At 47.6% G+C, this 12,204-nt stretch overlaps 1 protein-coding gene across 1 annotated transcript in view; it reads left to right on the top strand.

Moving 5' to 3' along the window:
- DHX16 (DEAH-box helicase 16) overlaps positions 1–12,204 on the top strand; it is a 72,980-nt gene that overhangs the window by 38,497 nt on the left and 22,279 nt on the right. Inside the window, exons 9-10 of the mRNA XM_030197384.1 lie at positions 7,157–7,272; positions 11,751–11,961. Coding sequence (XP_030053244.1) covers positions 7,157–7,272; positions 11,751–11,961 — 327 coding nt within the window. The remainder of the gene's footprint in view (positions 1–7,156; positions 7,273–11,750; positions 11,962–12,204) is intronic.

Below are 12,204 nucleotides of genomic sequence, written 5' to 3'. Positions count from 1 at the left end.
CCTGGTTCGGGTAGGGGCTCGGCTGAGTCAGTTTTACCAGGACTGGGCCCAAATCACATCGGATCAGTGGGTGCTCGAAGTGGTGCGAGACGGGTACGCTCTGGAGTTCGACGGCTCGCCTCCCGAAAGGTTCCTGGAGTCCCCTTGTCATTCGAGGCTCAAGCGGGCGGCGGTGCGAGACACGTTGGCGCGGCTGATCAGTCTGGGGGCGGTAGTGCCTGTTCCAGCCGCTCAGCGCCGCTTGGGCTGCTATTCAATCTATTTTGTGGTCCCAAAGAAGGAGGATGCCTTTCGACCTATCTTAGATCTGAAAGCAGTCAATGCAGCTCTCAGAGTACCCTCTTTCCGCATGGAGACATTGAGGTCGGTCATTGTCGCGGTGCAGGAAGGGGAGTTTCTCACGTCTTTGGATCTGACGGAGGCTTATCTGCACATTCCCATTCGGGCCGCTCATCAGCGATTCCTGCGCTTTGCGGTTTTAGGGAAGCATTTTCAGTTTTGTGCTCTGCCTTTCGGGTTAGCTACGGCTCCTCGAACCTTTTCCAAGATCATGGTGGTAGTGGCGGCGGCCTTGCGGAAGCAGGGGGTTCTGGTGCACCCGTATCTGGACGATTGGTTGGTTCGGGCCAAGTCCCAGTCGGAGAGCGAGGAGTCCACTGCTCGAGTGGTGCAGTTTCTTCAGTCGCTGGGCTGGGTAGTGAACTTCGGCAAGAGTCACCTGGTGCCGTCGCAGTCGCTGGAGTACCTGGGAGTTCTATTCGATACCAGGAACGGTCGGGTCTTCCTGCCGGGCCCTCGGATTCGCAAGTTGCAGAGTCAGATTCGGCTATTTCGGTCGGAGGCGGCTCCGACGGCCCGGGAGTATCTGCAAGTCCTGGGGTTAATGGCGGCCACCATAGAGGTAGTTCCGTGGGCCCGGGCGCATATGCGACAGTTGCAGTCAGCTCTTCTCAGTCGGTGGGCGCCTCTGTCGCAGGAGTTGGATGTACGCCTTCAGCTGCCGGTAGCCCCACGCCTCAGTCTCCAGTGGTGGCTAGACCCAGGCAATCTGAAAAAGGGAATGCCGTTGGAGGCTCCGCAGTGGGTGATTCTCGTCACAGACGCCAGTCTTCAGGGCTGGGGAGCTCATTGTCTCGGGCAGGTAGCTCAAGGGCGCTGGTCTCAGGTAGAAGCTCAGTGGTCCATCAATCGTTTGGAAACCCGGGCCATTCGTCTAGCGCTTCAGGCATTTCAGAGTGTGCTGGTGCGGAAAGCAGTCCGGGTGTTTTGCGACAACGCCACCGCCGTGGCTTATGTCAACCGTCAGGGGGGCACAAAGAGTCAGGCGGTCGCGGAGGAGGCGGCGCTGTTGTGTCAATGGGCGGAGGTTCATCTTCTAGCGCTCTCCGCGGCACATGTGGCCGGGGTAGACAACGTGGAGGCAGATTACCTAAGCAGGCATGCTCTAGACCCCGGAGAGTGGTCGCTTCATCGGTCGGTGTTCAATCGCATTGTGTCGGTCTGGGGACTTCCCGTGATGGATCTCATGGCAACGGCCCGCAATACTCAGGTTCAGAGGTTTTTCAGTCGCCGGAGGGATCCTCGAGTGGAAGGCATAGATGCGCTCCTAATGCCGTGGCCGCAGGAGTTGCTGTATGTGTTTCCCCCATGGCCGTTGGTCGGTCGGGTGATTCAACGCATCGCTCGGCACCCCGGACAAGTGATTTTGTTAGCCCCGAATTGGCCGCGTCGGCCGTGGTACGGAGATCTGGTACGGTTGGCGATAGCGGATCCTCTGCCGTTGTCAGATTCAGGGGCGTTGTGTCAGGGACCGATAGTTATGCCAGATCCGGATCGGTTCTCGCTTACGGCCTGGCTCTTGAGAGGCACAGGTTAAGGAAGAAAGGTTTTTCGTCCAGAGTTATCGATACGATGTTGAGTTCGCGTAGGCGGTCCACTTCGCTGGCGTATGTTCGGGTCTGGAGAGTTTTTGAGCATTGGTGTGCAGGTAGGCAGGTTCTTCCCTTTCGGGCGTCGGTGACAGAGGTCTTGGAGTTTTTACAGGATGGTATGGACAGGGGGTTGGCCTTGTCCTCTTTGAAGGTGCAGGTGGCGGCCTTGTCGTGTTTCCGTGGGAAGCTCCAGGGAAAGTCGTTAGCTTCTTGTCCTGATGTGGTTCGATTTTTGAAGGGTGTTAAGTTATTGTGCCCGCCCCGGCGGCGGATGGTGCCTCCGTGGGATTTGAATCTCGTTTTGGATACTTTGGTGCGGCCGCCGTTTGAGCCCTTGGTTTCTGTTTCAGATAAGGATCTGTCCCTAAAGACGGTGTTCTTGGTGGCTATTACTTCAGCTCGGCGGGTGTCGGAGCTTCAGGCTTTGTCTTGTAGAGAGCCCTTTTTGTCCTTTTCCAAGGAGAAGGTTTCGTTGCGCCCGGTGCCGTCCTTTGTGCCCAAGGTGGTCTCAGAGTTTCATGTGAATCAAGTGATTTCCTTGCCAGTTTTGGGTGACTTGGCCGGGGATGCAGAGCAGCGTCGACTGGCCAAGTTAGATGTGCGAAGAGTCTTGCGCTGCTATATTTCCAGAACTCGACACTATAGGCTTTCTGATCGTTTGTTCGTTCTCCATGGTGGTGCAAGGAAGGGCGCGGCAGCTTCCAAAGCTACGATAGCTAGATAGTTGAAGGAGTCAATTGCTTCGGCGTATTTGCTGAAGGGCCGCGTGGTCCCTAAGGAATTGTCGGCTCATTCTACCAGGGGAATGGCGGCCTCCTGGGCGGAGAGTAGTATGATTCCTCCGTTGGATATTTGTCGAGCGGCGGTTTGGTCGTCTTTACATTCCTTTGTTAAACATTACAGGATTGATGTGCATGCTAAGGACGAGGCAGGTTTTGGGGCTGCAGTGTTGACCTCGGGCCTACGTGGATCCCGCCCTTAGGATATTACTGCTTGGGTACGTCCCATGCGTCTTGACCGGTCTGGAGGGTCGTGGAGGAAGGTGAAATTAGATCTTACCTGCTAATTTTCTTTCCTCTAGACCCTCCAGACCGGTCAAGGCCCGCCCTGTCTGTACTGTAGGCCAGGAGGTCTGTTGTTCTATCTTGGCAGCTGTTGAGTGTGGTTTCTATGGTTTCAGACTTTGTTTTCATAAGTCTGGTCAGGTGTGACCGTGTTTGTTAGTCCACCTGTGGAAGCACACACAATACGAAGGGCACAATGAAAGAGATGAAGAAAGTGTCCAGTTGGCAGTGTCCACGTACGGGGTTGTTAGGTTTAGTTGGTGTTTTTGTTTTCTCTGCTTTGTCAGGGTTATACTGGCTAGTGGATGTACTGCACAGGTTATATATACAGTATTCAAAAGCTCAGTGTTTCTCAGTCTCCCTCTGCTGGTAGGAGGACATAACCCATGCGTCTTGACCGGTCTGGAGGGTCTAGAGGAAAGAAAATTAGCAGGTAAGATCTAATTTCACCATACCTACTACTTATCATTTCTAAAGTGCTACTAGACGTACGCAGCGCTGTACACTTGAACATGAAGAGACAGTCCCTGCTCGACAGAGCTTACAATCTAATTAGGACAGACAAACAGGACAAACAAGAGATAAGGGAATATTAAAGTGAGGATGATAAAATAAGGGTTCTGAACAAGTGAATAGGGTTAGGAGTTAAAAGCAGCATCAAAAAGGTGGGCTTTTAGCTTACATTTGAAGACTGCCAGAGATGGAGCTTGACGTACCGGCTCAGGAAGTCTATTCTAGGCATATGGTGCAGCAAGATAAAAGGAACGGAGTCTGGAGTTAGCAGTGGAGGAGAAGGGTGCAGATAAGAGAGATTTACCCAGTGAACGGAGTTCCCGTGAAGGAATGTAGGGAGAGATGAGAGTGGAGAGGTACTGAGGAGCTGCAGAGTGAATGCACTTATAGGTCAATAAGAGGAGTTTGAACTGTATGCGGAAACAGATAGGAAGCCAGTGAAGTGACTTGAGGAGAGGGCTAATATGAGCATAACGACACTGGCAGAATATTAGTCGTGCAGCAGAATTTTGAACAGATTGAAGAGGAGAGAGATGGCTAAGTGGGAGACCTGTGAGAAGCAAGTTGCAATAGTCTAAGCGAGAGGTGATAAGAGTGTGGATGAGGGTTCTGATAGTGTGCTCAGAAAGGAAAGGGCAAATTTTGCTGATGATATAGAGCGAGGAACGACAGATTTTAGCAGTCTGTTGAATATGTGCAGAGAAGGAGAGGGAGGAGTCAGAAGATGACCCCAAGGTTACGAGCTGAGACAGGAAGGATGAGAGTGTTATCCACAGAAATAGAGAATGGGGGAGGAGGAGAGGTTGGTTTAGGGGGAAAGATGAGAAGCTCAGTCTTGGTCATGTTTAGTTTCAGATGACACTGAGACATCCAGGTAGCAATGTCAGACAGGCAGGTTGATACTTTGGCCTGGATTTCGGCTGAGATTTCTGGTGTGGAGAGGTAGTAGATCTGGGAGTCATCAGCGTAAAGATGATACTGAAAACCATGGGATGAGATCAGAGTACCAAGGGAAGAAGTATAGATGGAGAAAAGAAGAGGTCCAAGGACAGATCCCTGAGGTACACCAACTGACAGTGGGATAGAAGTAGAGGAGGATCCACTAGAGTATACACTAAGGGTACGCTGAGAGAGATAAGAAGAAAACCAGGAAAGAACAGAGCCCTGAAATCCAAGTGAGGACAGCGTATCAAGGAGTAGGCTGTGATCAACAGTGTCAAAAGCAGCAGATAGATCGAGAAGGATGAGATTAGAATAGAGACCTTTGGATCTGGCCAGGAACAGATCATTGGAGACTTTAGCAAGCGCTGTTTCAGTTGAATGAAGGGGGCTAAAGCCAGATTGAAGTGGATCAAGAATAGCTTGAGATGAAAGAAAGTCAAGGCAATGGCGATGAATAGCACCTGACGCTTTCATTCTGAGCCTGGCATCCACTGTCACTTTCACTTCTTAAGAGAGTGGGAGGGGGGATCAGTAACCACTGGGAGATTAAGGAGGTGTCATGCCTTCATCCCTCCAGTAGTAGCTGCTCAATCAGGGCACCTTGTTGTACCCTGAACATGACTGAAACAGGTCTAGATAAAAACGTCCTTCCTCCGTTACGTAGCTTCACACTGTTTAGCAGAAATGGAATGAGAAGAAACATCCAAGGCGAAAAAGGGAGAAATTAGGTCTTACCTGATCATTTTCTTTCCATTAGTCCTTCCCACTGTTCCAGAACCTGTGGGATAGTTGTGTCCATCAACCAGCAGGTGGAGATAGGGAACTGTAAACTGGGCTGAGACTTTCTCTTGGCATCCAGTCCAGCTCCTCAGTATTTTCTGTCATCTGCAGGTGGATGGATACACTTTTCAGCCTCGCAGAAAGGATTGGCATTGCGTTCTCTAAAAGTTCAGGTTGAAGCTTTGGCCCATTTCAGAGGCCAACTACAGAACACGTCTCTTGTGACTCACCTGGACATTATTTGATTCTTGCAGGGAGCAGGCTGCTTATGGCCTCCCTTTCATACGCCGTGTCCAGAGTGGAACCTTAATTTAGTCCTTCGGGTTCTTCAGAAGCCTCCTTTTGAGCTACTTCAGAAGGCTGCCTTGAAAGATCCTATGTTAAAGGCAGCATGCTGGGTGGCTGTTGCTCTGCAGGTAGGGTTTCGTAGCTTTAGGATCTTTTGTTGGGATCCCTTTCTTCACTTTTCGGAGGAGGCAGTCTCTCTGTGCACAGCTCCTTCCTGAAAATGGTATCTGCATTTCATCTCAACCAATCTGTGGAGCTTCCATCCTTTCGCAGAGGACAAAGAGGCTCAGTATTCTTCATTGAAGCTTCTCGATGTGCGTAGAGTTTTCATTAGATCTGGAAGTCACGAATGAGCTTTCCAAGTTGGACAGATTGTTTGTGCTTTTTGGTAAAGAGCCTTGGCCTTAAGGCTTCCAAGCCCATGGTTGCTAGATGGCTAAAGGAGATTATCGTGTTGGCTTATTTGCTTGCAGGCTCATTCTATGAGGCGTATAGCAACATCCTGGGTGGAGACTACTTTATTGTCTCCGGTGGATATTTGCAAGGCTTGGTAATGTGGTTGATGCTGCATACCTTTGCCAAGCACTACAGGGTGAACATTACGGTGCATTCAGAAGCCAGTTTTGAGGCTTCAGTCCTCAGGACAGCGGCACCAGGATCCTACCCACTCTAGGGATTGCTTTTTGAACATTCCCCAGGTTCAGGTAAGCTACATAATAGGAGAAATTAGGTCTTGCCTGATCATTTTCTTTCCATTAATTCTTCCCACTATTCCAGAGGCCCACCTGAGGTTTCTGAGTTGTTTTGTTGGTGTGAAGTAATGAGTCAAATAACAAGTGCCACCTTGCATGGCGCTTCCTGCCTATTGCTTGTTCTCTACAGGTTGTCCAGAGATGAGAGAGGTCCACACGTTTGCTTATCTGGTTAGTGTTAGGTTAGCTAGTTGTTGTGTTTATTCTGAGTTTTTCCTTACTGCTTGTCTACGTAAATACTGAGGAGGAGCTGGACTGGATGCCGAGAGAGTTGTCTCAGCTCAGTTTTCAGTTCTGTATCTCCACATGCTGGGTGATGGACACAACTATCCCCCAGTTTCTGGAATAGTGGGAAGGCTGATGGAAAGAAAATGATCAGGTAAGACCTAATTTCTCCTTTTTTGCCTTGGATGTTTCTTCTTATTCCATTATTGCTGAAAGATGTCCTAATTTGGGCCTTGCTATTTGGACGAACTGCAGTGTAAACATCCAAATTCTGCCTTTAAAAAATTTCTGTTTGGATGTTTTTGGCAGACAGATGGGTTTTTTGCCATTTTGAGGCGTCCATGTGCTTTGAAAATGAGCCTGTAAGTATTAAGTAAGCCTATAAGTAGACCAGAGCAGTCCCTTAAGATTCAGTCTGTTTTCAGTCTCCAGCAGATGGTAGTGGTGGTAAAGTTGTGCAGTCCAGGTTTATTGTTCAATACTTTTTCTAGACTGTACACAAGAGGTGGCTACATGTCTGTTTCTGAAGCGTTGTTACCATGGCATCCTTTTTTGAAAGTACCTCATATATAAGGTGCTCCTCCTGCTTTTCTGCCCCTGGGATGTAAGGTGCTAGATTACTGGCAGTGTGTTGACACAGCTGTGTGCGCGTTTCCTGCAGGTTGGGTACTGCATCCGCTTTGAAGACTGCACTTCGGAAAGGACAGTGATAAAGTACATGACGGATGGGATGTTGCTGCGTGAATTCCTGACCGAGCCTGACCTCTCCAGTTACAGGTGCTTTCCTAGCTTTTTCCAGTCTCCACCTCTCGCTGATCATAGCCCGAGGAAGAAAGTGTACTCTTTCCTTGCATCACTAGCACCCTGTATCTGTCCAGCTTGGGACACCTTCACATTGGTGATGGTCACAGGGCGTGGCGGAAGACAGGGAACCCCACCCAAAATGTGCAAAGCAGGGGATCACTCTGAAAAACACAATTATGTTAAAAGTTTTGCAGGCCAAACAGTAAAGGGATCATTTTATAAGAGTCATTTTTGCGTGTATGTGTCCTCTTGCAAAATTTCACTGTCTTAGTGAAAGAAGGTAAAGCAGTTTAACATTTATTATATGCAGGCACTTTTTCTGTCCCTAGTGGGCTCAAAAGTTTTTCTGCCTGGGGAAATGGAGGGTTAAGTGACTTGCCCAAAGTCAAAAGGAGCCACAGTGGGAATTGAACCTAGGTTCTTGGTCCACTGCACTAACTATTACGCTATGTCTCCAAATCAAGATATTAAGTGTGTGTGTTGACCTGCTGGTAGGCATGTACAGAGACAGAGTTTATACATATGTGCATAGGTTATAAAATATGCTAATTTATGTGCTTACTGAAATAATCTAGGTGCGAATGTCTGTGCCTGCAACGCGCACACAATTTCTGCCACATCGATGCCCCCTTTTCCGAGCTGCAGTAAAAGGGGCCCTGTGCTAGCGGCTGTTCTTGCCGCACGCCAAGGCCCTTTTTACCACTTGCCATGCGGCCATTTCGGATAGTGGTAAGGGATCCTACGCTAACCCGGCGGTATTTTTAAAAAATTCCAGCAGCGCCAGAAATGCTGTGCGCTGGGGGTGGAACTACTGCGTTGGGCCGGCGGTAGTTCCGGGTTGCCACGTGGCAACTCTTTTTAATAAAAGGGCCCCTAAGAGCCTTTATAATATAGAGAGAAATGTGTTTATTTGTTACATTTGTATCCCACATTTTCCCACTATTTGCAGGCTCAATATGGCTTACATAGTACAGTAGAGGCGATCGCCAGTACTGGTATGAAACAAATACAAAGTGAGGTTATGACAGAGTAATGATCGGTGTGATAGACACATTGGGCTTAAGAAGGAGGGAGAGTTGGGTTTTGTCCAGTACGAACATTTATATTGTGTTGCGGGGTTGAGGCATTTAGGTTGGGTCGTTGGGGTATGCCTTTTCGAACAGGTTAGTCTTCAGGAGTTTCTGGAAGTTTAGGTGATTGTATGTTGTTTTCACGGTGATTGGTAATGCGTTCCATAGTTGCGTGCTTATGTAAGAGAAGCTGGATGCGTAGGTTGATTGGTATTTGAGTCCTTTGCAGCTTGGGTGGTGGAGATTTAGGTGTGTTCGTGTTGATCTATGTTATGGTTCACCGTGTCGAACGCACTAGACATGTCGAATTGTAGGAGAAGTATGCTTTTACCTGTTGCAATTTCTTGTTTGAATTTGGCTAAGAGAGTAATTAGTACTGTTTCGGTGCTGTGGTTGGAGCGGAATCCTGATTGTGATTCGTGTAGTATTGTGAATTTGTTTATGTAGTCAGTGAGTTGTTTGGTTACTACGCTTTCCATTAGTTTGACTACTAGTGGGATTGAAGCTACTGGGCGGTAGTTGGTGATATCATCTGTTTTTTTTCTTGGTATATTTTGGTATTGGGGTGAGTAGGATGTTGCCGTTTTCCTTAGGGAAGAGACCATGTTGAAGCATGTAGTTTAAGTGGGATGCGAGGTCTGCTATGAAGCGGTGGGGAGCGGATTTTAAAAGGTAACTGGGGCAGGTATCCAATTTACAGTGAGTCTTAGAGAACCTCTTAAGTGCTTGGTTGACTTTTAGCAGTGAGGGGAGCGAAGCTTAACCAGAGTCTGTCTGCTGGGTATTCACCGGGGGTTGGGTCCAGACATTTGATGAAGTTTTCAATGCCAGTGATGCTTTGAGGTAGTGTGTTACATAGGTTTACAGTATGTATTTTGCAAGTTTGTCTGCCGGTGGGATGTCTGTGTGGTGGCGGTGATCATGTTGGTGTCTAGTAGTTTGTTCACAAGTTGGTATAATTTTTTCATGTCTTTGTAGTCAGGCCCTATTCATTTATAATTCAATAAATGGTGCTGGGCTGATAGTGTTAAGCTAGTATTCAGCAATGAGCACTCTACGCAGAATGACTTTTACAAAATACTAACAGCACGCGTTTGGCATCTCACTTTTGGTGTTAGCATTTATGCCTGCCAAAGGCTGCTGTAAGCAGTTAGGTGTGGAAATGGCATAATTCTGCAACATCTCCCTAAATCCTGGGATGCCCGTAACCCACCCATGGCCCCTTTGGAGTTGTGCACTATGAGTTTTAGGTGTATGTTATAGAATAGGGTGCAGGGCAGATCTGTGTGTAAATAATTACTGCCAATTAAACGCTTGTTAACACCGATTATCGACTGTTAGGGCCTAATTAGCTGATTAGTTTATGCTGGAAGTCTCGGCAGCCATTTTAAAAAAGCGGTGCAGCAGTAAGAGGGTCAGCAGGCAGGAAAGACTTGGGGATCTTTCCTGCCCTGAAGAATCCATTAGACCACCAGGGTGGCTTCTGCGGCTCGGGGAGGAGAGGTGAAGCTCAGATCACCGTGCATTTCAAGATTCTGGTCCATCCCTGCGGGATTGCCGTGGTAGCAGCAGGAATCCCGCCATCCCTGCTCCTGCGCAGCTCTCTAGTCTGTTCTTCACCCCAGCACACTCAGATTGGAGAGGCTAGGAGATTGCCCACTAAGCTGGCTGGTGAGTGAAAAGTCAATGTAACCTAAAGGCTTGGCAGCAAGGTAGAAAACAGGTTGGTTGTAGGGCTTAAGGCATAACTTGGAGATTTCTCCCTAGTACAAGATGGGGGGGGGGGGGGGGGTGCTGACCCAGCAGGCATATGAAGCCTGAGAGTCTGCCAATAGGAAAGGCCAATAAGTCAGTGGGAGCAGGGAACATGTGAATAAACCATACAAGCATAGAGTAGTGCTTATGATAGCTAACTGAAACATATTCACTATCAATCCAGATTTTTAAATTAGCGTCTTAAAACTTTAAAGAGTGGAAGGAAAAGCCTCAGACCCCAGTTCGGAACTTAAAACCTCGTAGACATGAAAACCTTCCACAAAAATACTGGTGACACTAAAGTCAAAACATTAGATTTCTGAATCTTTAAACTTTCAGACTGTCAAAGATGTTGGCAAATTGTAAATAATATCATCCCTAAGAGCAGTTTCATAGGATCCCACCAACAGTGGCCAGCATTTCACAAACAAAAGCTGCTTTCAGGATGTTCAGGACCAACCGTTACCTCTGTGTTCATGCTTATGAACATCAGCTCTCACAAATGGAGGTGGTCCCATCAGTGGGACCCTATGAAACTGCTCTTATTGATGATATATTTACAATTATTTACAATTTGCCAACATCTTTGACGGTCTGAAAGTTTAAAGATTGAGATGTTTAATAGTTTGACTTCAATATCACCAGTATTATATTTTTGATTACTAACTTTCCACAGAAATACTTTTTTTAATGTATATAAAGGTTTTAAGTTTGTGAACTGGGGTCTAAGGCTTTGCCTCCCACCCCTTAAAGTTTTAAGACACAAATTTAAAAATCTGGATTATTGTAGAACAATATACCTGTCATAAGCATTATTATGTGCTTGTATGGTTCATTAACAGTGGTTGTTTTTGAGTTGTTAAGTTTCATTTTTTTCTAGCACGGAATATGTGCCCAGAAAGGCCTGATAACGATAGAACTAAAAAATACAGGAACTTGTTGTGCATGATACATAAACAATACAAGATGCACACACTCAAATGGATTCAGAAGAACGCTGGCAGCATTTTCACTGCTTCCTTTTTGTTCTTTGTTCACTGTGTTGCTGAAATCACAAGTATTTGAGCCTTATATTTATTTTTTTATTTATTTTTGTTACATTTGTACCCCGCGCTTTCCGACTCATGGCAGGCTCAATGCGGCAGGCAATGGAGAGTTAAGTGACTTGCCCAGAGTCACAAGGAGCTGCCTGTGCCGGGAATCGAACTCAGTGCCTCAGTTCCCCAGGACCAATTTCCACCACCCTAACCACTAGGCCACTCCTCCACTCCTATATGTTCACTGGCTGAGTTGTTTTTCTCTTATGGTCCACTAGTAGGACTCCTGAGGAAGGCTGTAAAGCTGAAACACAGCTTGTGTTGAGCCAGGTCTGGATTTGTTTGGAACTGTGGACTTTTACAAAATTTGTTTAGGACCATGGTTTTTATAATAAAGACACTTTGCATTGTTTGTGTCATCCTGCTAGCTTATCACCTCCGCCCTTGTGTTTTTCACATTTAAATTGGGGGGGGGGGGGGGGGCAGAATAGTCATGGTCCCTTGTTCCTTCACAGACTATGATTACACATGTTGTAATCAGCTGATGATTTCATTTTGCATTTTTCATTCATTTCTGGTGGTCTTCCAGGGTGGTGGTGATAGATGAGGCCCACGAGCGCACTTTGCACACAGACATCCTCTTCGGCCTGATCAAGGACATCGCCCGCTTCCGGCCGGACCTGAAGGTGCTGATTGCCAGCGCCACCCTGGACACGGAGCGCTTCTCTGCTTTCTTTGATGATGCTCCTATCTTCCGCATCCCAGGTCGCCGTTTCCCTGTGGACATCTACTACACTAAGGTAACAGGCAACCACTGGGGCGGGGAGGATGGTGGTAAGAGGAAAAGCCACAGGCTGACAATTGCTGGAAGACTTGGTGTGGGTCCACAAAAGGGATGCAGCCAAGGGAGGAACCCTGGCACTTTTCTTTTCTTTAAATATTTCATTTGCCTCTACCCCACCCCCTCCTATATTTGACATTTCTTATGACATCACAGCCTGCACAGATAGTTGGAGGCACTTGTGACTCCTGCTAATGTGTTT

This window comes from Microcaecilia unicolor, chromosome 3 (genome assembly GCF_901765095.1).
Source record: "Microcaecilia unicolor chromosome 3, aMicUni1.1, whole genome shotgun sequence".
In the NCBI taxonomy this organism is placed as follows: Eukaryota; Metazoa; Chordata; class Amphibia; order Gymnophiona; family Siphonopidae; genus Microcaecilia; species Microcaecilia unicolor.
Note: the sequence above shows the minus strand (reverse complement) of the source record. Positions and strands in the feature narration are given on the sequence as shown.